The 20,057-nt window shown below is 41.2% G+C and overlaps 1 protein-coding gene across 2 annotated transcripts; it reads left to right on the top strand.

The window, feature by feature from the left end:
- The first annotated feature begins 35 nt into the window (after positions 1 to 35).
- NDC1 (NDC1 transmembrane nucleoporin) lies at positions 36 to 15,264 on the top strand. 2 transcript variants are annotated; one of them, XM_042030736.1, is made up of 18 exons: positions 36 to 119; positions 793 to 913; positions 1,822 to 1,923; positions 2,123 to 2,297; positions 2,763 to 2,901; positions 4,314 to 4,422; positions 5,265 to 5,316; positions 5,949 to 6,081; positions 7,570 to 7,662; positions 8,897 to 8,978; positions 9,808 to 9,963; positions 10,921 to 11,175; positions 11,313 to 11,431; positions 11,656 to 11,706; positions 12,130 to 12,193; positions 13,033 to 13,133; positions 14,026 to 14,186; positions 15,013 to 15,264. In XM_042030736.1, exons 3-18 carry the CDS (start codon positions 1,872 to 1,874, stop codon positions 15,074 to 15,076), a joined length of 1,806 nt encoding a protein of 601 aa, XP_041886670.1. In that variant the 5' UTR covers positions 36 to 119; positions 793 to 913; positions 1,822 to 1,871; the 3' UTR covers positions 15,077 to 15,264. The 2 variants fall into 2 exon arrangements, with proteins under 2 accessions (XP_041886670.1, XP_041886669.1); XM_042030735.1 differs by lacking the exon at positions 36 to 119 and adding an exon at positions 396 to 474.
- Positions 15,265 to 20,057: the final 4,793 nt, after the last annotated feature.

Below are 20,057 nucleotides of genomic sequence, written 5' to 3'. Positions count from 1 at the left end.
CATATTTTGTGCACAAAGCATCTTAACGCTCTAAAGCTGTGGGCGAGGGTTTGGTCCAAGGCATGGTGGAGTTGTGACAGGACTGAACCCCCTCGAGCCGCCAGCGAGGCTTTCAAAGTGTTAGTAAACGGACTTAATGTGGACTAATGTGATAATTTTATTTCTTCGCCGCCCCGGGCCGCGCTCTGCCCCGTTAGACGCGGAGGCCGCCCCTGGCTCCCTCAGGCAGCCGTGGCCGCGCGGGGCACGCCGGGACTTGTAGTTCCCGGTGCGCGTGACGTCAGTGCGCACCCCCGGGGGGGCGGGGAGAGCGGCGTGCGCGCCTTCCCATTGGCTCCTGCCGGGGCGCGCGGCGGAAGTGTCGCGCGCCCGGCACGTGGGGCCGTTGGGCGGCGGCTTTGAACGGGCGGCCGGGCCGCGGCCATGGAGGCGGCAGCGGCGGCGGCGGGCGGGCAGCGGGCGCTGCTCCGGCAGGTCGGTCCTCGGGCTGCGCTCCCCTCAGGCTGCGCTTCCTCAGACGCTGGGCTGGCGGGTGGCGGCGCATCTCCCCCCGGTCCCGGTTCCATCACGCTGTCTCCCCGCAGGTGCTGGGCTGGCGGATGGTGTCGGTCCCCGGCCCCCTCACGCTGTCTTCCCTCAGGTTCTGGGGTGATAAGCCCTGGTCCCCTCACCCTGTGCACCCCTCAGGCGCTAGGCTGGCGGGTCCCGGTCCCCCCTCCCGGTCCCCTCCTGTTGTCACCGTGCAGGTGCTGGGTTGGCGGGTCCTGGTCCCCTCACGCTGTGTCCCCGCAGGTTCTGGGCTGGCGAGTGGCCGCCGCCGTCACCTGGTCCGTGCTGCTGCTGCCCATCTGCACCGCGGCCTTCATCGTCCTCAGCGGCCTCGACCTGTTCCACCCGGTGCGCTGGATCTCGAGTAGGTGCCCGGCCGTGTTCTCCTGGTTTTGCCCTCACGTGTTTGTGGTTTTGGGGTTTTTTTCTCCATTCTGTTGTTTTGGGCCCAGTCCCAGATAGCGGGAACTGACGGTGGCATCGTGTTACACTAGTGTTTTGAATGGTCTTTGGCCTTTGAAATGTTTCTGTGTTACAATCATAGCAGCCACGGTGCACCCTAGGCAGGAATAAGTGTTGCAAGTTCATGTGAGTATATCCCTCACAGAAGAACAAAAACCAGGTTAAGTGCTTTAGTTATGTGTTCTGAGTACTTGGACACCCTTCCTCTTCCACCCTGGGCAGCTGTTGTTTCCATAAACAGCTTCAGTTTTCTCTATGGTGCACTGAATCCTAAGAGAAATTCCTGAAGCAGCCACTCTGCAGGTGAGAATAACCTTCCCCTGAGTGCCTACAATGAAAATTGAGAGGTGTTTAGCTGGAAGCTCAATGCCTGTGGTCACTGAGCTGCTTCAGGCAGAGAGAATTGACTTCCTTCCTCCTTTGAAAACAGAAAAGCCCAAGAGAACCACTCTGTAAGAAATTTCTTCCCTTTTTGGTGTGTCTGGATGGCTGCAGCTTTTCTTAAATGAAGAGAAATGTGATATTTGAGCCATAGTTTAATTCACTTTGAAAAAAAAATGTTTTAAACTTCTGAGTGTTCACTTACAAGAAAATCAGCTATAAGGGTGTAAAATAGTTTCTATGGAGCTTCCATATGCTTTTGTGTAGCTGGGCAGACCTCATGTGGGATTAGAGTCCATTGACCATTACTTCTCTTTAAGCTCTTAGAGGATTATTGTCAATTGCTTAAGTGCTCTTTTCTGTTACATAATGTGTCGCTGCTGTGTTATTGCAATTTTCTGAACTATATATATATATATTTTTTTTTAGATTCTTTCAATGACTTGTATACTTCCTATGTCATCTTTTGTATCTTCCTGATGTCTGTGGTGATAATAGTAATAAGCATCTTCAATGTTGAATTTTATGCAGGTGGGTTGTGTAAACTGTTGAACTGTCTTTGATACCTGTATTAAATAAGATGATAATTTACAATTTAGTGACTGATCCTGACTGTGAAAAATTCTTTGTTGACAATGGTGGGTTTTTCTCTCTCTCTCTTTTTTTTTTTTAAATGAAAGGTTTTTTTAGTAGTAAGTGAAAATGAATTTTCTGCTTTTTTTTTTTACAGTTGTGCCATCGATACCATGCTCTCGATTAGCACTGATAGGAAAAATTATTCACCCTCATCAAGTCATCCATTCCTTTGTTCATGCTATCATGGGAATGCTGGTTGCTTGGTGTGCTACAGTCATGACAAAAGGCAGGTTCCAGTTTCTTGCTGTGTCCTGCACACCTTCAGAAAGGTAATTGTGTGTGTGTGTCAAAGATAAAGAAAGAACTTTTATTGTAAAAAGTATTTATTGATTGTTTCTTTCAAAAGGAATCCCTGGAATTTGGGTTTTCTCAAAAATCAGCAATTGTATGTTGATTTTCTTTATTAAAGGACAAAAAATACCCCCATTTGTAAATGTTACAATGCACAGAGAAATAACTGGACCAGAAAAACTAAATTGCCAGGATTCTTAATGGAAAGTTGATGATGAGTTGGTTGTCGCTTGAACTAAGTCTTGGTCTTGTGGTTAATGGGACATATTTCATGCATAAATTACAAAAACAGGTGGTGGGATTCCTACTTTAGCAAAAACTTACTGAGATATCATCAGATGTACTGATCAGGAAAGTAAAATCAAACTTCTGATTTGAGTTTCCTAAGGCTTGAACAGCTTTTTGTTTTGAACTCAGAATGGATTCTAGGTTTTCTATTTTAGCCTAGAAGATGCTGTTCCTCAGATGTGCCTAAACGAGTATCACCTCTTCTTTCTACTTTCTGGAGCTTTCTTGGGATACAGTTACAGTCTTTTCTATCTTATTAACAACATGAATTATTTGCCATTTCCAATCATACAGGTAAGAGGTTTAAGCACCTTTGTAGAAAGACACATAAGTGAAACAGTGAAATAGCCTGGATAATTTGAGTGTGGCAGTAGGAGTTGCCTGTGGGCAGCTGCTTTCACTGATAGATGAAGTGTACACACAGCTTTAAATGCCAGCAGGGTTCATCCTCTTCCTTCCTGCTCAGCTCCTTTAAATGGACACAGAAATTGGGATGCTGTGACTCTGTAGCATTTAGACTACACTGCTCTGATGCGTGTTAAAAGCTGGCTGAGGTGGCAGGTGAACTACAGGACAATGTGCACAAACTGGGTATCAGTTCCTGGAACTGACAACAAGGGTCACCTAAAAGCTGAAAATCTTGACAGTTAAAAAAAAAAAAAAAGGCAGCATATTATCAGTCATAACTGAGCTCCAGCTGTACCAGCTCAGTTCAAGTCTAAATAGCACCTTAAATCTTGCTTAGAGCTCAACATCCAAAGCCTTTTTGTGTGTGTAGCGCTATGGAAACTGAAATTCCATTAATTCCTCTGGAGGAGTCCTGTAGAAATCTGTACCAGTGTGAAACATCATCTTAAAAATACTTCTGTTGCTGCAGCCTCACAGCAGCCATTAATTTTGCCTGATTCCCAGATTGACACAGTCCAACCAATTTGGCAAGAGTTGTCTTTAAACAAGGTTGGTCGTATTAGTGAAAAACATGTTTGCTGCATTATGCTGACCGTTCAGTTCATCAGCAAACCAAGCAACATTTTGTAGCTGAAATATTAAAAAAAAAAAATCTATTCCAATGTTGTTAATTCTCCTTTTTTTTGTTTTGTTTTGTTGTTGTTTTTTTTTTTTCTAGTGCAACTTAGTCAAATAAAAAATTAAATCACTTTGGTTACATTTGCATAGTTTCATTTTCATAGTTTCATGGCCAGCTGGGTTGCTTTTGTCATTTGGAATCATAGAGTTCATTTATTTGGAGGAAAGCATCAGTATTATGTTGGTTTCACTGCCTGGAGGATTACTGACTCTGGAACTCAGGCTTGTCTAAATTTTCCCTGTATTTTAATTGAACATTTAGAATCTAAATGAAATCTAGTAGATTAAAGATGCCTTTTTTTTTCTTCTTTATTTTGCATTAGACAGAGCTACTCTATTTTGTTCTCTTGTGTATGGAGTCAATCTACCCCATCTTCAATTTTCACTGCTACAAGTAGTAAAAAGGATAAGAACTAGACATGAGTATAAAATATCAGGAAAGACTGGGAGCATAAATAATAAATGCAACACCTGGAATTACCTTAAATTAAGTTTTTAATTGATCTAGACTACAGGCTTCCAAGTACCTTGTCCTTTTTTTGTTGTATTATTTTTATTAACTGTTTTATTGATTTGTTCTGAATGTGGAATACTAAACTATTTCTTTTGTTTGGTTTTAGCAATACAAGTATTTACGTTTCAGAAGATCTTTGCCTCTCCTGATAAAACACAGTTGTGTGGAATCATTATATTTTGTTAGAAACTTCTGTGTCACATATTACTTTTTTGGTAAGGGCTCCTGAAATTCTCTCTCTTTAATTTGTAATTCCTGTATTTTGAAAACTTTGATCAGTCAGGCTTTGGACTGTTGCTTCCACTGCCTGGTAGTGGAAATGTAGTGTCCCAGAGCTGAACTTGACACACCAGCAGTGGGCAGGACTTCACTGTGTGTAATGTTCTCTATCTTCCCTATTTTTTAGGCAAAGATTAGCACTTTGGCTTTATTCTCAAGTGCCCTGTATATTATTTGGAGGGAGCTTGGGAAACAAAGGTAGGATGGCTCCCTCCCATAAGAAAATGGAGTTTGGTCTGTGGTGCAAAAAAAATCTCTGCTGATTAAGATAATTGCTCTAGACTGTCTAAAAATCAGGAATGCTTTGTTAGGGTTGTAATTATCCTCCTAGATGATGTCAAAATATGCAAGAATTATTATCCCTTTATTTACATCAGGGGATAAATTGGAAGTATAGTGGTTCTATATCAGATTCCATTAAGTCTTTAAAAGCACTTTGCTGCTGCCTGGGCTGTAGTGAAAATTAATATTAAATTACTATTAACCCTCTTTTGTTAGTGAGGAAACACAATTAACTCACTGCTGAGAAGCAGCAATAAAAGAGAAGGTCTACATCTCTCAGTGCATAGCTGCTGGCCTGAAGCCTTTTTTCCTTCTCTTTTTTCTATTTCTTAAAACAAAATAACCCTAAAGACAGATTGTTTCCTTGTCCATGTGAGTTACAAGACCTGTCTCTTGTCTCTGCATGAATTCTATTTTTTTTTGTCGTCTTCTTGGCCTACTGTGTGTGTGTTTTGTAGTGTTGTATTTGTTTCAGAGTTTCTTTTTGACTCCCTAGGTTATATCCCAAAGGTATGGATATGTACCACGATGGATCTCCATACAGACAGGTAGGTAGGACATTGTGCTGGAAACTTGGAATCGTGGCTGACAGCTGCCTTGCTGAGGAAATCCAGCTTGCTTGCAGGACTCAGTTCTTTGCCTCCCCACATAGAACATGGGGAGCTTTGGCCACTTCTGCAATGAATCCTAAAGGAACCAGTGTCCCCTTGTAGGAACCATCTTGTCATTAAGATAGTAATTAAGAAATTACCTGTTTTTTTCATCTCTGTAAGTCTTTAGAATATTAGAAAGGCTAATTCCTCCAAATTGCATCTATGAGTTTTATCTGATTTTCTATGGTGGGTTTTTTTTTTGGTGGGGGGAATCTTTATTTTTATATGGCTGTTTTAAAATAGGGAAGCTGGAGTCTTAATATCTTAATTGACTAAAACTGTAGTCATTATTACTTATTTCATATTTCTTATTCCTTAATTTCATTAATTTTTCTTAACTTTATTTCCCCAGTTACTGAAAAATCAAAGAGCTGGTATCTTAAACACACTTAAACTTTTTTTGTTAAAAAAAAAAAAAAAGAGCAGCTTTATTTCTGCAATTGTTGCTACTTTAACAGCTTGCTACAGACATCTTCCATAATACAAATACTAAAATACTTCTATCCTCTTGGTTATTTTATCTGCAGTAAATTACATCCTCTTGACACTCTGAGTGGCTTACTGGATCTCTCCTTGTTTTACCATACCTGGCTGAGTGGTGTGTTTCTCCTGATGACCTGGTACATTGCTTGGCTGCTCTTCAAAATCTATGCCACAGAGGTCAGTACTTGTGACAGTGCTCAAGTTAGAACATCAGCGTGGCACAGATGATTCTTTCATTTCAAAAGAAGTTCTACTAGGAAATAACTCACTGTGAGTTCTTGAATTTTCACAGCATGCACTACAGATAGTAACTGATAACTGAGTAGTGAAGAGAGGCCTGGCGTTAACTGCCTTTCCCTTTCTTCTCATAGCAAGACCTGTGCTCCTTACAAAAAATGTTTTGTTACTGCCACCTCCTCCTCTTACTCCTCTGCTTCTGTTTCCAGATATTTCCTTGTAAGAATAGAGAGGAAAAAATTGTTCATCTAACTTGATTTTAATTTTTTTAAATTAAAACACTACGAGACTCTTGATAAAAGAGAAGAAAAGTTAGGTTTAAATCCTGGGTCAATGTATAGGTGCAAAGTACTCATGGAATTAAACAGCAAATTCAGTGTTGGGGTGTTTAATTAGCTTTAATTAGAAAGGTGTAGTTGTTGTGACTATGTGGACAAAAGATCAACAATGAGTCAAGCATGACAACAGCTCTGAGGTGTGAGCAACCTGTCTCAAAGGATAATAACAAGCACCAGTGAACACTGTGTCAACATCTCTAATTACTATATTGCTTATGAAACTGTGGAAGACAAAAGAAACATCCATCTGTGAAAGTATGAAATGGACTTTGCCCTTTTGGCTGATGAAAAATATTTTTTTATTCACATGATTTTGTTTTTCTTAATGAGCTAAAAAGTTCATTAAGTTGCTTTTAAATATTTGCATAGTGTTAACTGAAAAGTCAGGAAAGAAATTGTAAAATTAGGCCACATGAAGTTCATTTATTAACCCCATGAAAGCAATTGCTACCTCAGGTTTCAATGTTGCAGTTGGAAACAGGAGAATAAGGCTATGATGTGTAAAACAAGTGCAGTAACACAAAACTAACAGGTAATCTGTTCCCAAATTGAACCATGTGAAATAGCATTAAAACAATGGAATGCTTGATACAATTCAAGCAGTGCTATTTACATTTTAAATGTTGTAGCCACAGAAATTCTATTAAAACACAGGATATGAATATCATGATGATAAAAATAAGAATTCTTCTGTTTAGAAGTGGAGCAGCGCAAAAGAAGAATTTCAAAAATATTTTCTTATTTGCTAAAAGAGCCCTCAGTTCTTCACTAGAGTTGTTACCCAGGTGTAAAGACAGGCACTGCAGTTTAGGTTTCAGTCTTTTTTTGGAATATGGTGTTATTAGTTTTTCCCAGATACGTGGTTAGAGGAATTTCTTACATAAAGATGTGATGCCCCTAGCCACAAATTATATGAGCACATTTATTTGAAGATAAAGATATCTGAATTTTCTAAGATTTCTCAATTTTAAATGAAAGGAGTAAACTCTTTTTGTTTCTATGTTAGAAATTCCAGGCCAGTTTACTGGTCTTTCATAAGATTTTCTTGTGCTTCCCTCTGTATAATACAACTTTTGATGTTTGTATTTAGAGTCATCATTTTCCCATTCAACCAACATTTGCTCAGGAGACAGACCAGTGCCTGCCTAAAATCTTAAACAGCAATCCTCCCCTCCTTATAAAGGTAATTGAACTCCTACCTCTTTCCTGATAGGTATGTACTAAAAAGATGTTTTTCAGAGCAATCAGTCACATCTTACAGGTACCAGTTCTGTTCACTGAGGTGTTCCTTGAAAAGCTGCCTCAGAGCACTCACAGGCTGTTACACTGTATGGTGAAAATTTGTTTAGTAGTGACATCTGCTGGTGCTCACCACGGTTACTTTCAGCTGAAGATTCATTTAGTCAAAGGTAAGATCTGTGTGCAGCAGAAGTGTGATAGTGTGTACTGATGCAAAAACAGCAGCTTAGTGGCATTCAGGTTTTTGTAACTCAGCTTTGAGTCTTGTCACATAAGCAGGTGTTTTCTCAAACCTTTGTACTCTCAACATCTTGTCCCTGCTAAATATATTTGAGCTCTTAACATGTGTGTTCTCTCTTGAAATTAAAAATACATCTGTATTTACATTGGAAGTTGGGTTTCTTTTTTATAAAAGGCAATAGTAAAAAGCTACTTAGAACCTGTGAGTAAAGAAGAGGAATTTTGGTCTATGGTAGTCATTAATAGGACTTACTGATTACAATACTTAGAAATTGGAGACCTTATTTAAGAGGTAATACGTAAATAAAGATAAGAATATTCTCTTGCACATGCAAAATCTACCTTTACTGATTTTACAGATTTCTGATAAGGCTGGAGATACCTTTTTAAGCTTTGCTGCGTTATCTGAGGATAAGTGGGGAAGAGTTGACCACGAACAGTTAAAGGAACAGGAAATCTAATTTATGATCTCAGATGTGATTAAAATGTGCTATTTATAATAGGATTTGAATATTGTGAAAAATCTGGTTATTTTTAGTTTGCCACACAAATTGCTTAATCCCATGAAAAAGCAGTGGTAGGTTGGTCCCATAAGGCACTGACCCTAAAGCTGTAGTTGAGATCTGGTTTGCAAAAACAGTTCTCTTCTTAGACTTTTTTGTGTCTTAAGATCTTTCTGCCTGAGCTGTTAGAATAAAAAAACAGTGTTAGATCTTGAACTGCAGAGAACTGACATATCAGTAAAGCTCTTAATAGCTCAGCAGCTCCATCCAGAGTGGTTCTAGGGATCTGCCTCCATTCTCTTTCTGTTACATGGCTGGTTTTAGCCTGTGTGATCTCATTCTCTGGCAGGGATTGATTTTGTATGGATAACTACATATTTTATGAGCAAATACATTGGACTTTGCATGCACTAAAACATTTTCCTTTCTTTGTAGTTTTTAGCCTTACAAGACTTGATGTTACTTTCCCAGTATTCTCCTGTTCGACGACAGGAAGTCTTTAGCCTTAGCCAGCCAGGTAATTATAAAATTTATTTTCTGTTGATTCCTTTTTTAAAATCGTCAGTCAAATGCTCTTAGAAATTATGTAATGCTGTGAGGCATGCTACCAAAGCCAGGAGCCTCTAGCCTGTGGTGCCTTTTCCAAAAGGATGCTCAATTACCTATAATCATGTTGTTTCACCTGCTAAACTCAACCAGTTCTGGTGTCTGTTGGATTTAAATGACAGCCAAAAGGAAACACAGGTTTAGGATTTTGAAAGCAGGGCCCACTTCACACCACCAGTCAGATAGTCCAGACTGGAAAATCTAACAGATATCTATGGAAGCTGAATGTTGAGGTGGGAGTGGGGGAAAATCAGGCAAAAATACTGAATCACCACTGCAGCTATGAGAGCAAACAGTGGCTGTAACTTCAATTAGTGCACAGCCTTTTTGCTGTTTTCAAAGATATGGCAGAGGAGGTCAATTAAAACTACTTAGAAGCCTTCAGGAACTTTTTGTAGCACCTTACCAGAAATTCTAGTATTTGTACTATTTCAAAACTGTTTTGCCATCACCACTGATATTTGTTCATTTTGGCCGTTCAGTGATTTCAGATCTGATGGGCTGAACTGCTTGTGTTTCCTGCTTGCTTAGCAGGTTTCACTGAGTTATCCATAGAATCTGTCCATGTTTTCATCTTCTCTCAGTACAAACAAGCTGTCACAGTAGAAATGGCCTGTGGCGTTTCAGAAGCTGAGTGGCCCTGTCACAGTGAAGCTCCTGCTGAGAGCACGTGGGCATTGTCAGAACAGATACAGGGAGGAGCAGCTGGGTTAAACCCTGCTCTTTGTGTGCACTGCCAGGTGGGCACCCACACAACTGGACTGCAATATCCCGGGAGTGTTTGAGTCTCCTGAGTGACCTTACCCAGAGGCTGATGGCACAGCAGGAAGCAGCAGCAGCAAATGGGAGAGCAAAGCCACCAGTGGGAGAGCTGAAGGTACCTCCACAGACTCCAGGTATGTGAGGAAATGCTCATAAAGGTCTGTAAAGCATGAAGGTACCAATAGATACCTTAGTCTCAAATTTTATGAGGAAAATGAGGCATTTCTGCAAATAAATCCAAACAAAAAAGATCTTTTTGTTGAAATAATCCCAAAATAGCTAGAAAACTTGCGGTTATCATGTTTACTGAGTTTGTTTACTTGCATGATACTATGTTCAATACAGTATTTTTTTCCATACTTGCATGAATAAAAAAAGTGGTTATCACAGTTTCAGTAAGTGGTTCAACATAGCACAGGGAGAATTTAAGTCTTGCCAAGAGATGCTCTGTAAATTGCATAACTGCTCTTATGATTAGTGTAAGATGGTAAAATTAGGTTTTGTTTATGTTTGTGTGATTCACTAATATCACTGTAGAGTGAGGAGAGCCCAGTCTGACTCCTGAGCTGTGAGCAGCCTCCAGGCATTTCGAGTGTTTTACATGCCAGACTTGGGCATCACTCCTGGCAGCACAGCTGTGTTATCACAAGGCTGCCAGGTAATGGAATCCCTTAGGAGGCAGTGCCCTGGCAACAGCAGGGACTGTTGGTGTGTCACAGGTGAATTTCTTCTAGTGCTGCTGATCCTTGGCTTTTGAGATGGACATGCCTTTTCTCACACAATCAGAATAACTTTTCATTCTTCTATAGGCAGCCTTTTTTCTCGTACTTACAGGGTGTAGTAATGTTGGCTAGCAGAAGGAGTAAAAGAAATAAATCCACAAGGATCCTTCTCATCACTTGCTGGTTTTAAGCTGATGAACTTTGAAAACACTCCATGCTTATGCTGATGTGCAAGACCACAGTGCTAATCTTGACATTTAATAAAAGCTCTGATACAGAAGTTGTTGAAATAGCAATCAAATAACAAACCCATCTCCTATTTCATTGTGCCAGCCTGTTGTCTTCATGCAGTGTGTTCTTTGTCACTAGGAGCTGTTGGGATAGAAGACATGGCATTCCAGTCACAGAGGTCCAACATTGTTCTCAGAGCCTCCATGTCTCCACTGGTTAAGCCATCCCTGATGCCTGTGAAGACATCTCCTGGCTCTGATGTTGGTTCACCTTTCAGCTCCCCTGCTTTAAGTTACAAGATGGGAGTTGTGGATGTAAAGTCCCCTTGGCACGGACCAGTTCAAAGTCCCCATGTCATGAGAAGAGGACCAAAGCTGTGGACATCAGTTCCAGGTAGAGATTTTTCCACAGCACTGTCTTGAGCCTCGCAGCCATAAGTGTAGTAACAATGTCAATGGAGAGTGCATTGTGAGGATTAAAGTGGCAGCAACCAGTTTTTCTGAAGGTACTGTATTTTTTTTTTCTTGCAGATCAGCAAATGAATGGTTCCCATCATGAATCCTTCCCAGTGGTCTCTGCTGCAAGAACTGGCAGTGAGGCAGTGCAGCCAAGATTTATTTACACGTGGCTTCAGAACAAGCAAGAACAGGTGGAGTAAAATTGCAGTGCATAGGGGGGTGCAGCTTAGGTGGTATCTCTCTGGAAGAATTTTCCACTTTATGGAATGAATACTTCCTTGTCCACTTAGCTTATATAACAAATCCTTCCCTCCACTCTCTATCCCTATGCTGTGTGAAGATAGTAGGGTTTAGGAGGGCCAACTGTGCATGCCTTAAATGCAGATGATGTGTTTAATCTTTTGTTTCTTTTCAGATGAAAAACTTCTTGTCCAAACGGGCACTGATAATGTATTTCTTCAGCAAGGTAAGGGTGCTCCTGTGTTTGAGACACAGGTTATGGTTCTAAAACCTGTATTTTCGTCTAAGGCTTTCCATAAGTACAACTTCTTGCTTGCTGTGAGTTTCACAGCAGGATTGTCCCATACCTGCAGAAAATAAGAATATCAATGCTTGTTTAAACTCATCTTATTAGAAACTGCATTTTGCTTAAAGCATTCTTAGCCCTTGAAAACTAGCTTGGGTATATCCTTTTCTTCCCCTTTTTTTCCTCCCCGGTTACAGCTGTAGCATTGTGGGCAGCTCCTGTCCAAAAAGAATTTTACTACTTTAGATCAGATTTTTCTGGCTATTTCCCAAGATCCTTTGGCCTTGAAAGTCTGTTCTGAAACCTGCAAGCTTGGTGATATTATTTACAAAGTGCCCTTGCAACACTTTGCTTTCTTCTCAGCACCCAGAGGCCTCCATCCAGGCTGTTTTCTCTGACGCCCAAATGCACATCTGGGCTTTGGAAGGTAAGTGGTTTCCAGGTGATTCCATTCATGGAAAACTCTCTGGGCTCTGTTGTTTTATAAATGTAACAGAAAATAATCTTTGAAATGCTTTTGATAAAAACCCAGCTGCATTTCAGACACCAACATGACTAAAGTCTAATTCACTTGTTAGTTTTGAGATCCCACGTGAGATCTTTTCCTTTATGTTCTGTACAGATTCCTAAACTTGATTTCTGGTGGTTCTCTCTCATTTGAACCTACATATCACTTTTACATTTTTTCTTGTGACAGATTTATTTTTACAGCAGCTTTTCTGACTAAAGGCTCTGCGTCTTTCTCTGTGCATCAGAGAGCTGAGGGAGATACTCAGGTAGTAACTCAGCAAATAAACAAAAAAGATGGTCTGCAGAGAATTAGAAGAACAATGACAGTATGAAGTTACATTCTGGATTTTCTTGTTTCTTTCAAAGCCATGAGTAAATACCAGTATTGATAGAATCTTTTATTACATTTGTCTGTGCAAAGTGTATCAGTTTCCTTGGTGATGTGTTTTATGGGCAGATGTGCCATGCTGTGTCAGATTGAAGGTGATGGCTTGGGATGTACAGAGTTTGGAGATGGGAATCACACATAATTTTTGTATAATCTCTCTTGCTTTACCAACATCAAGCTATTAAACACCTGTCAAACCAGTGAGTGGTTTAGTCCTTGAGCCAGAGCTGAGGTGACTGTCAGCTGGCTGCAGCAAGTCCTGAGGAATTCCACCACACTAATGGTGTTGCCTGAAGATTCCACGATCTTTGTTATTGAATTCTCACCTTTTGAAGCATTAATTACAACAGATTTCTTTTTTTTTTAAGGTCTGTCTCACTTGGTAGCAGCCTCCTTTACTGAAGACCAATTTGGAGTTGTCCAAACTACACTGCCAGCTATCCTGAACACGTTACTGACTCTTCAGGAGGTAAAACTATTAACTTTGCCTTGCTGCAAGGCAAGTTTAGAAGAGGAGTCTTACTGATTTTATGTAATGACCTTACTGACTAGTCATAACATTGAAGTTGTTGCCACTAAAACAGCTCTTCTGCAGTTAATCTAACCAAAACAGCTGGTTGCCACTATGTACACTATGAAACAGCTGAATAAAAACCCTGTTGGTGTTTTAAAATGTAGAAAGAGAAAACGTGGAATGTTTAATTTTAAATAAAGGCTACTGTGTGCTCAGTTGAAGAGTTTATTTTAGGGATGCTGCAATTCTAATACAGTATCTTTTGCAGAGTTAGAACTTAATCTTTATTTGGTTGCACATAATTCCTGGTGCAACACGGAGCACTTGGAGACATTGCAAATCTCAGGAGATAAAATCTGTGTCTCTGCTAATACTAACACACTACTCTCAAATTACTGATGTTTGTGTAATGTGTGTTTTAAAAAATCCAGATTTATTTCCAAGGCTATGTGTGTCCTTTTAACATTACCATTTTACACTGCCCTAATGGAGATTCTTGGAAAGAATTTAGAGGTTATTAAAGTTCTTCAGTGTAAGTCATCTATTCCAAGAACAGGCACCAGCAGGGAAATAAAGCCAATACCCTTGTTTGTGAAAGAAACAAGTCATAATACAGGATAGAATTGTGTTTCTCCTTAGCTTAAGACTCAGTAACAGAGAATCTTATGTCACAGAGCCTGGTTCTGTATTCCTATTGATGGCTGGGAAATGCTCAGTCTCCAAAACATTTTTGGTGGAATCTCTGAATTTGCACTTTGTTTTTGCTTTATTTGACACAAACATGTCACTAGTTACATTATGAAATAATTGAACATATGACAGGAATCTGTTTGTTTTTCTCAATCAGGTTGTAGACAGACATTTCAAACTACCACATGTTTCTAGCAAACCTCCCCGGATTTCAGGGAGTCTGGTGGACACATCCTACAAAACACTACGATTTGCACTTAGAGCATCTCTGAAAACAGCCCTATACCGGATAACTACTGTCTTTGGAGAACACTTGAAGTAAGAATTTCCTCGTGATTGCTTGCTTGTTAAATTTAGTCTAATTAATGTTATTTTAGGACTTGTGAAAAGGGAAGTTTTGGGGGAAAAAAATCCCTTCTGGTCATTATTATAACTTGATATTTTAGTATTTTTTGATTTGTGGAACCTTAAAAAGTTCCTGTGTAGATATATGGTCCCCCTTAGAAATTTATTATTCATAGATTCCTAGGCAATTTTTCTTAGTGACTTTTCACGAACTCTTTAGAAGCAGTTCATGAATACCACTTGTTTAATAGATCTCAGCTGCTGAAAAGAAAATAAATCAACTAGAGACAATGGTTCTGCAGAGAGAGAATCCTGTGAAGGGTCCAAATAATGAAATTCCATTGCTGCTTGGTTGTCCAACAGCTCTTCCTCAACCACTCTCCCAGCAGGCAAACTTCCATACTTGGCCTCAGAATATGTGGGACTGAAACATCCTGTAGTATCTGCCCATCTCTCCCTCTGGGGATGAAATGTCCCTCGGTTTAGAAGTGCTCAGTATACAGAAGGGATCATTTTAAGAGGTTCTTTCTTACCTAAATCATCCTTGTAAGTTAATCAGTTGCTGTTTAAAGGTAAGGAAATGGGCAAGGGTTCCTGGTATAGGTATTTTTTAGAAGCTGTTGAGGGTAAGAATTGACAGTTTTAAGGGTTAATATACTTCTTTGTCTTGGAACATAGATGGTTTTTCATAAAATTTAGCTTCAGTGTAATTGATTTCAATGTACACTCAATTTTGGCATGAGACTTTAGTTTTGTGCTGTATTACTTTTAATGTAAAATGTTCCGCATTTGTTTCTAGTGCTGTACAAGTGGCTACAGAACACAAGAAAAGACTTCAGCAATTCCTGGAGTACAAAGAATAAATTGTGATGCAGCTACGGTTGGTTTTTTCTAGACTCTTGCTAAGAAGAAAGTGGGACTAATGAGGCTTTTTACCTTTGCTTTTTGGAAAAGCATATGGAAGTACAAGTTGCAGAACAAAACTTTTAGAACTGTAGAAGAGTTCTTATGTGTTTGAATCATCTTTGTATAATAAAACTTGTAAAATTCATCTTGCCTTCTTTTAATGTCATTAACAAATGAGAAAGTGCCAGTTCTTCTTCTAGGTAAGACTATGACATTTAAGGTTGTCAGAGTTACTTTGACACTCAGATCTTTCATTATTTTTCACACTGTGTTCTTTCCCTACTCTCTTCTGTTAAGGGGCTGAGGAGAGATTCATGTAGATACTTAGTGCTTAAGTGCTTCATAAATTTAGTCGATAACATTTTTAGATTGAGAGTGCAGTTTAAGTGTAGGAAACAGATGTGCCCAGGAGTAAAACATGCTGCTCCCTCTGTAAGCTGGAAATATTCCTTCAGAGTACAATGGGTGTGCAGAAAGGCATTATTAGCACACAAATACTGCCTGGAAAGTGAGCAGCTCAGATTTTATCTTTAAGGTGACTTAGGAAACCAAGTTCTGATCTATACAGAAACATACAGGAAACCTTACTGCATATCCAAATAAAGATACTGGGAATTAAAGTTTAGATCAACAGCTTTCTGTTCCGGGGGTAGGATGTTTGCAGCACATCCAAATTTTTCAAAATTATATACATTATTGGTAGCTTCTGGTGAAAAATACTACTTTTTTTAAAGCTTTTTATCTGAAAACCTGTCTAAATAATTTAAAAATTACCTACTCAATTTTTAAACAGACTCCAGTTACTGTGATACCTATAGTGAAAAACGTGTGGAATATGAAGATGAGAACAGTAAGCTAAATGGTTCTGCAAATGAATTTAGTTTGATAAGGGGAAACAAAACTGTAATTTTCCTTCAGTGCTGTTAATCCTATGGTTTTTGTTGTGTTGGGTTTTTTGGTTTTTTTAACAGAGGTCCCAAGATTTGAGGATGGCCATAGTGTTAGTTATGTTGGAGTGATGTGGCTGTGTAGTAATAGGGTGTCTGTAAGGTTTGGGTAAGAGAGAAAACCCTGAATCTCCAGTGAGACCTGCATATTGCTTTCTTCAGTACAGACAGAGGTAATTTTTTTGTAATGCAGACACTGCAGATGTTAGATTTGGTAGTGGAAATGAGAATGATATTGTTCTTTTTGCGTTGGGATGGCCCATAGCAAACATGGTAAGGTGATAGATAGCCTTTCACAATGTTTAAAGGTTAAGCTAAAGCTTCCCCTAGCTTGACTTCTACCACAGGTAGAAGCCTCTTGCCTGCCTGACTTATTAAATAATTTAATTTGCATATTTTTTGGCATTGCAATGTGCACCTGGAGTTAAATGGTGGTTTAGCTGGTACCTCAGGTGTAACTGGTGACCCAAATACTGCAGATGAAAGTTTCAAATAAATTTTTCATGATTTTAAACAGATGCAGTATTTTTTTTATTTTTATTGCTGTGGTATTTTCTGCAACACTCTTGCAGCTATAAACTGCAATTTGTAAGTAAGTGTTACAGTTGTGAACAACAGGCTTAAAATGTAGATAACTTTTTGATGGCAAAGTGGCTGAGGTCTGTCCTTGTGTTGCAGCAAGGATAACATCTTACTCTAGTTTTGGCTCTGGGAATAATTCTATTCCCCTGGCAAACTGTGCTGGTATTTCAAGTCCTTTTGTATACTTTTGTCTTAACATAAAAAGAATCAGTCTGTGAAGCCTCTGTGGTGTAGGGGAAGAATCTCTTGAGTTCAATTCTGCATTCTGGGTAATGAAAAAAATAAAGCCTTTTTACTGTTGGTTTCTGTAGCTGCAGCTAAACTGGATCCCTCAAGGCTGATAGTACTTCTCATCTGTTTAATCATCTCAAAGCTGAGTTGCATCTTGTTGCTGGATTGCCTGCTACATGCACAAGTGAAACAGCATTCTGGTAACCCTGTGAACAACCTGCCTCTCCCACAGGTGAGCTGCAGTCAGGAGTACCTGAAATAATATCCACTGCAGCTGTGGACAGGTACATGGTTGATGGTTCAGATCTGTGTTCCTGTTACAGTGGAGTAATGAAATAGAGGCTTAAGTTCTTAAGCAATCAGTTATAAATCTGAAAGAACCCTATCCTGCTTCATTTTCTGAGACACAGCTTTGAAAATTCAGACTGTGGCTGGACAAATGCAGAGGCCCTGGTCCTTGAAGCTCTTGCACACTGCTGTATCTACAGGAGCCAGGCAGGACTCGCTCCCTCAACAGGAGCACTGCCACTTTGGAGAATTGTCCCAGTGCCAGTCGCGGCTCTGGGCCTGAATGCCCCTTGAAATGAAGTGGTTTTGATTCTGTTACTGTGTGCTTTGAACAGAGGCCGCATTGTGCATGCTGTGCTCGGTGTCCTGAGGCCTGCAGCAGCCATCTTCCCACTTCCCACCATGCTCCTCCAGCTCCCAGGGCAGCTAGGGCAGTGCCAGGCTCTTGCTGATGAATGTTCTGGTACCTGTTCAGTCACAGGCAAGTGGTGCAGTCTGCAGGCTCTGTGCTTGCCAGGCCTCTCCCAGCTCCTCCTGGATGTGGCCAGCTGCGGGATGGGTGCCCTGCCTGGGGAGGGCGTGATGCACTGGGAGCATGGGTGTATGGAATCCGTAAGAGGTGGCCCCAGGAGCACACAGCCTCCTCGGCTGTGGAGGTGCCCGCCTTACACAGTGCTGTCCCCCTTCCCCATGGGATGAATGATGGCAGCTTGCAGTGCTTTCCGTGTTCAAGCAGGTGTGTTGTAGCTGCAGGGCTTCATATGCTGATGGCAGCCACACTCCCACCACGCCCATCACCACCTCTCCACAAAGATGCAATAAAACAGTGAAGGTCTGTGTGGAATCATCACAGACACTGCAAGTTGAGAATCCTCCCCATGACCCACACACCCTCCTCCCTCTGTGGTCTTTTATATTTTCCATCACCAGTACTGTGTTAATGTATTTGCTGTGTGGATTAAATGCATTTGGGTGCTGTGGACATGCCTGGAATGTGGTTTGCCACGCTCTTGTGCTGTAAGGGGATGTAGAATGTTGCTTTCCCTTGCTGCAGACTCATGGTAGAGATTTGCATCTGGCAGATTGGCTTTGGACAAACCTGTAGAGTAAACAAATGGCACAGCTCCCTCATGTCTGAGAAAACAGCTTGAGAGAGCAAAACCTGCACCATGTTCTGACTTCAGAGGACAAAAACATAACCTAGAGAAGACCTCATCTTTCTGTCCTTAAAAAAATCTTTGAGCTACAGTAGAGCTGGTCAGTTAGGAGACAGATAAACATGGTATCTCTGGAGCCCGCCATGAGAACAAAACACAAATTCAAGTGGGAATAGTTCCCTGCTGGCTATGCAAGCTGATTCTTTGAATAACTGGTGATGGCACAGGAATTTCCTCCTTTTTTATTTTCCTTTTCTATCTCCCTAAAGAGTCAGTTCCTACAGTAAGAAGAATTTCAGAGAAAACTGTGGCCTAAGCACATATATGTGCTCATGCAATCATCAAAGGAACCAGTGCTGGGTGTATTGTCAGTTCCTCTCCTGCCCCTGCCCAAAACACACAAAAAATTACAGGCTTTGCCTTTCACTTCTTGAATAACTCTGCTTTTAAATCTGACTCTGAAAACACAGGGCTGAGATGGGCTGTTGTATATAACTGCATCTGGTCTGAAAAGGTATGACAAGAGCTCTGGAGGGAATTTTGCAGGAATTAGGAATGGGAATATGTAGCTGCCTGTGAGTCAAAGATTGTTGAGGGTTATGTGTAAGCATCATTCTCTGCTCTTGCTCAGCAAGTTCCAGTTGAGGGCTTACTAGTGTTTGAAGTTCCAGCTCAAGAGACAGGCTGCGTGCCTACCTCCAGGGCAAGCTTTGAGCACCAGGGAGATGGGACGGCAGCTCTGTAAAGCACTGGGTTCCCTGTCTGTTCACTGTGTCTCGGTTTTGAAAGACAGGTGTCTGCTAAGGAAGGCAGAGGCCCCCCTTGAAGTGGCAGATATAACCCCTTTTCCCTCCAAGTTATTATATTTTGAAATCAAGAGCCTTTAGGCGAAGATGTGGGAAATAGGAATAACAGTTCTTTACTCTATATATATATGTATATAACCAGTCAAACAAAACAACAACAACTATGGCAGTAACAGCAGTCACAAACCCAGTGCCAGCCTTCTCGGCTGTCAGGCTATTTCCCCTCGGGTGCAGTTCCGCTCGCAGCCGGCAGGGGCGCTGGCGGCTCCCGGTGAGCAGGGCAGGTGCGATGGTTCCCCCGCGGCTGCAGGGGGCGCTCCGGAGCGAGCTCGGGAAACACGCGGCACTGGTGCTCTGGGATCCCGGGAAGGGATGGAACAAAGGCTTCACAAACCCCTGGGCAGCCGATCCCGGACTCTCAGGAACAGCGGCTGAAGCGGCAGGGACGGACGCAAATCCCGGGTGGCAGACGAGATGTATCCAGATGGGAGAACCCCACGGAGGCCCAGGCAGGCAGGGTGAGCAGGGCTACAGCGTAGCGAAAGCTCGAAGCAGCAGCGGGGCAGGGCAGCCACAGCCCGGTCTCCAGCAGGGCAGGGAAAGCGGCTTTTGGGGTCCCGGCGTTGCTTCCAGCAGGAAGAAAGAACGGCCAAAAAAGAAAGAAGCAGCAGCTCCTTTCTCTGCAGCTTCTCTCTCTGGACGCTCAGAGCGAACTGACCCCACACCCAGGTGTAGACAAAGGAGTAGCCAGGCCCGCCCCACTCCCCTTTTTGTCTTTCTTAAGTACAGCTATTTGTCCCCTAGCAACATGCATATGGGAGAAAATTCCTTTAACAGGAAAAAAAACTAAGACTAAACTAAAACCCCAACATTATCCACCCCGAATTTTTTCCCATACTAACATGTTACATGAAACTTAACTTTTTT

This window comes from Corvus kubaryi, unplaced genomic scaffold (assembly GCF_017639235.1).
Source record: "Corvus kubaryi isolate FWS band 111438036 unplaced genomic scaffold, C.kubaryi_AGA036_p1.0 37334, whole genome shotgun sequence".
NCBI classification, from domain to species: Eukaryota; Metazoa; Chordata; class Aves; order Passeriformes; family Corvidae; genus Corvus; species Corvus kubaryi.
Note: the sequence above shows the minus strand (reverse complement) of the source record. Positions and strands in the feature narration are given on the sequence as shown.